The following is a 4,754-nucleotide window of genomic DNA, read 5'->3' as shown; positions in this document are numbered from 1 at the left end:
TGTGTGTGTGTGTGTGTGTGTGTGTGTGTGTGTGTGTGTGTGCGTGTGTGTGTGTGTTTGTGTACGTGTGTGTGTTTGTGTGCATAACCTGGGCTTTTATATGTTCCTTTATAGTGTAACGCTTATGGGAATAAACCCTGAAACAAGTATTCGCATGGGAAAATCCAGTATCCACACATGAAATAGCGCTAGTCATTGCCAGGAAAACTCTCTCCCGCTGGAAGCTCCGTGCCCTTTTGGCCTTGATGTGTCATATATAAGCCGCGGTGCTGTGCCACCATCGGCATCACTTCCAGAGATTTCCTCCTCGACGCTCTCTCTCCTTTTGCTCCCAAAATGGTAAGCGACTCTTTTCGTCCACAACTGAAAGAGAGAGTGACGTGGCGCGATACACCAATAGAGACGTCGGGAGGGTCCTGACGTCGCTCTCCCTGCCTCTCCATTAATATTATCATTTTCTTTCTGCAGAAGGCTGTGGTGGCACTGGCATCCCTGTCCCTCCTGGCTGCGACGGCCTTAGCCGACGGAGGCTACCACAGTGGTGGAGGCGGAGGCGTCCACCTTGGTGGCTTTGGCGCTGGCGCTGGCGCTGGAGGCTTCGGAGGTGTCGGTCACGGCGCTGGAGGCTTCGGAGGTGTCGGCCACGGCGTCGGTCACGGCGTTGGCGTCGGCGTGGGCGGCGGCAGTTTTGGAGGCGTCGGTAGCGGCGGCTACGGAGGTGGTCTAGACATCAGGAGGGGCATCCTCGTCCACCGCTTCACTCAGCGAGGAGTTGGCGGCTATGGCGGAGGACATGGCGGCGGGTTCACCGGGGGACAAGGCGTCGTCGGAGGTGGAGTCTCTGGCTTTGGTGGTGCTGCATTTGGAGGTGGTTTCGGAGGATCCGGAGGTGGACATGTGGTGACCAGCGGAGGAGGAGGCTCCTACGCCTAATAAACACCAAAGCCATCATCATAGACAAGCTATGAAACGTCGCCGCATGTCATTCATTCAACATACATTGTTTCCACGACACCCCAAACAACTTTCGATCAGGTGCCAATAAAAACGGGCCATCCTTTTATGTGCGTGTTTTCTTTCCGCTAAAAATTACAAGAATTCTAAGCTCGAACTTATGCACTTATGCATACATACTGTATATGCATGCATTCACAATCACGCACAAACAAACACTCAGGTGTACAAGTACGTACGCATAGAAATAAGGGCGGCGAACGCAGACACACACACACACACACACACACACACACACACACACACACACACACACACACACACACACACACACACAAACACACACACACACAAACAAACACACACACATACAAGAGTAATAGCTGTCAATCACGAGTTCAACATATGATCCAAGAACATGGTGAATTACACGCACGCGAAGACACAAGCACACACACTCACACATACACACACACACACACACACACACACACACACACACACACACACACACATTGGTCCATAAAGGGTTAAAAGTCCCCTATAGTATTCATATTATTATACCTATGCAGGCAATACTTTCTTAAAGGGGCAGACAGAAAGTTACAATTACCTGGAGCTCATAGGTCCTGAATATGAAGTGCGTCCTTGTGACAAAGTGATAAATCAGTAATGACGTAATGGTACTGTTGCAATGCTGAAATTAGATTTGAAATTTTCAAAAGTTCAATAATACCTTCTGCTTCAACTTTGACCAACTGAAAACAAGCAACCATCACAGAGCGCATTGGCCCTCGAGGTCCTCAGGTCTGCCTGAAAATGAATACGAATGACAATTGGTCATGACAATAGCCAAGATTTTCAGATATGTATAAAATCTAAGAAATGAATATGCTTATACTTATAAAGAAGAAAAGATATATTACAGAAAGTCATGATGCAAAAAAATACATATCATTACTGTATACATAAAGATTGATAACGACAAAACACAACCCTTAGTAGTTGGTTAAATTATCTATAATAAGGAGTATACTATATGTAAACCAGTAGGTGATAAAGTTTATACAACTTTCCTATAAAAAACGGATTAAAAAGAAAATCTACCAAAATATGACTTTAGGGCAAAATAGATGAGGCGAATCAAATAAGGCACTCAAAAGACAATAACAAAAAAAAAGTTGAAAAGGTTGGACATGTTAGCTTAGATTGATTTTCAATCTCTGATTTGAAAGAAAATACTGATAGAGTCATTTAACGAATTTTTTTGAAATTTTTATCTAGAAATAGAAATTACCATGGGAGAAAGAAATAGAGGACATACTATTCAGGAAAGGAAATAAGGAAGAGTATTTTATTTCTAGAAGTGATACATACAAGTATTATCAGAAAAATACTAGGTAAAAACCTAAGGAAGGAGAAAATCGATTACCCGAAGAAAATGCATCCGCACTAGGAAAGCACCATGACTTCAGATTCAAAACTTGTGTCTTGGATTCCTTCAGTTTCTAATGGCAGAAGGAAAGAGATGGTGGAACCTAACGTATTCCAGAAAGACTGCTTTGGAAACAGAAAAAGGTAAAGGAAGAGGTGAGCATAGGGGCCAAACCGTTGAACTGGTTGAATGACATTCAAGAGGAAATGTTAAAACTAAAAAAATACGATCGCCAGATTACCGCAGGGAATTATGTTTTTTTTTCTATCTCTAGTTTACAAACATGACTTGACACAGTAAATGGCTGGGCACATATGATGGTGCAAAACATAAAGGAGAATGAAAAATATAAGATAAAATATTCCTAAATGTATATTATATATAAACAACACACACACACACACACGCACACACACACACACACACACACACACACACACACACACACACACACACACACATGTATGTATATATATTTATATATATATATATATGTGTGTGTGTGTGTGTGTGTGTGTGTGTGTGTGTGTGTGTGTGTGTGTGTGTGTGTGTGTGTGTGTGTGTGTGTGTGTGTGTGTGTGTGTGTGTGTGTGTGTGTGTGTGTGTGTGTGTGTGTGTGTGTGTGTGTGTGTGTGTGTGTGTGTGTGTGTGTGTGTGTATATATATATATATATATATATATATATATATATATATATATATATATATATATATATATATATTACAAAGGATCACAAAGGCGGAGCATGCCGACAGGAGACCTTTTGGTCCATATCTGGATCGGATGCTAAAAGATCATAATAATTATAAATAAATAAATGAATAGATAAATAAAAACTATAATAATGTAAATAATAAATAAAATAAATAAATAAATGCATAGGTACAGTTATATAATAAACAAACAGGTAAATACTAAATAATAATAAATTGACATATAACTAATAATAAATGAGAATTAAGCAAATAATAATAAACAAACGGGAAAATGATAACAAAACAAATAAAAAGATAATATAGAATAAATTATAATCATTACAGCATCTTTCTTAGGTGTTTATCTAAATGATTCTTAAAGCTTCGAAATTAACTACATTGCAATGCCTCTGCAGGAAGTTTATTCCATTCATTAACTACACGGTTGGCGAAGTTGTTTCTACCCACTTCCAAATTGAATCTATTTCCGGAAAGTTTGAGACTATTGTTTCTTATCTGATTCTTATTCAGTGTGAAAATTTTGTCACTTCTGATGTTGTCAATTCCCTTTGGAATCTTAAAGACCTGTATCAAGTCACCTCTGAGTCTACGCTTTTTTAGTGAAAACATATTCATATGTTCTAGTCGATTTTCGTATGATATATTTTTTTATATTTGGAATCAGTTTTGTGGCTCGCCGTTGTACTTTTTCCAATCTGTCAATCTCTTTAATGAGATTCGATGACCATGCCGAAACAGTATATTCCAAATGTAGACGAACTAATGATTTATATAGCTTGTTAATTAGAGATGGACTTTTGAAGTCAAAGGACCGGGCAATCATTCCTAGGATCTTATTTGTTTTCTCAGCGGATGAAATACACTGCTTGGATGATTTGAGATCGTTACTGATAATTACGCCGAGATCCTTCTCACTGTCCACTTTTCTTAACGAATTTCCAAATAACTTGTAATCGTACTTGCTGTTATTTTTACCTATATGCATTACTCTATATTTAATTGTTTTAAATTCCATTAGCCACTTTTCAGACCATTGATGTAATTTATCTAAATCTTCTTGAATATATAATTGGTTTAAGCGATCATTTGCCATTCCGCACAGTTTTGTATCATCAGCAAATTTGGAAACATTAGATTTTAGTCCATGGTCTATATCATTTATATATAGTATGAGTAGAAGTGTCCCAAGAATGGAACCCTGAGGAACTCCACTTGTAACATTTTTCCAGCTAGAATTTTTTCCATTTAAAACAACTCTGTTTTCGATCATTCAATCAATTACTAGTCCAACTTAATAGATCGGGACTGATTGCGCGATCTTTTGATTTCAAAAGTCCATCACTCATTAACAAGCTATATAAATCGTTAGTTCGTCCACATTTGGAATATGCTGTTTCCGTATGGTCACCGAATCTTATTAAAGACATTGACAGACTGGAAAAAGTACAACGGCGAGCCACAAAACTGATTCCAAATATCAAAAATAAATCATACGAAAATCGACTAAAACACATGAATCTGTTTTCACTAAAAAAAAAAACATAGACTCAGAGGTGACTTGATACAGGTCTTTAAGATTTTAAAGGGAATTGACAACATCAAAAGTGACAAAAATTTCACATTGAATGAGAATCAGACAAGAAACAAT

General features: G+C 38.6%; 1 protein-coding gene across 1 annotated transcript; it reads left to right on the top strand.

The window, feature by feature from the left end:
• The first annotated feature begins 223 nt into the window (after positions 1-223).
• Positions 224-1,057, top strand: LOC143026903 (uncharacterized). The gene is made up of 2 exons (XM_076187687.1): positions 224-339; positions 469-1,057. The coding sequence occupies exons 1-2, from the start codon at positions 337-339 to the stop codon at positions 931-933; spliced, it is 468 nt and encodes a 155-aa protein (XP_076043802.1). The 5' UTR covers positions 224-336; the 3' UTR covers positions 934-1,057.
• Positions 1,058-4,754: the final 3,697 nt, after the last annotated feature.

Source organism: Oratosquilla oratoria, chromosome 7 (assembly GCF_046742065.1).
Source record: "Oratosquilla oratoria isolate Oo_2021 chromosome 7, ASM4674206v1, whole genome shotgun sequence".
Taxonomy (NCBI): Eukaryota; Metazoa; Arthropoda; class Malacostraca; order Stomatopoda; family Squillidae; genus Oratosquilla; species Oratosquilla oratoria.
The sequence above is the reverse complement of the archived record's forward strand: the minus strand, read 5'-3'. Positions and strand labels throughout refer to the sequence as shown.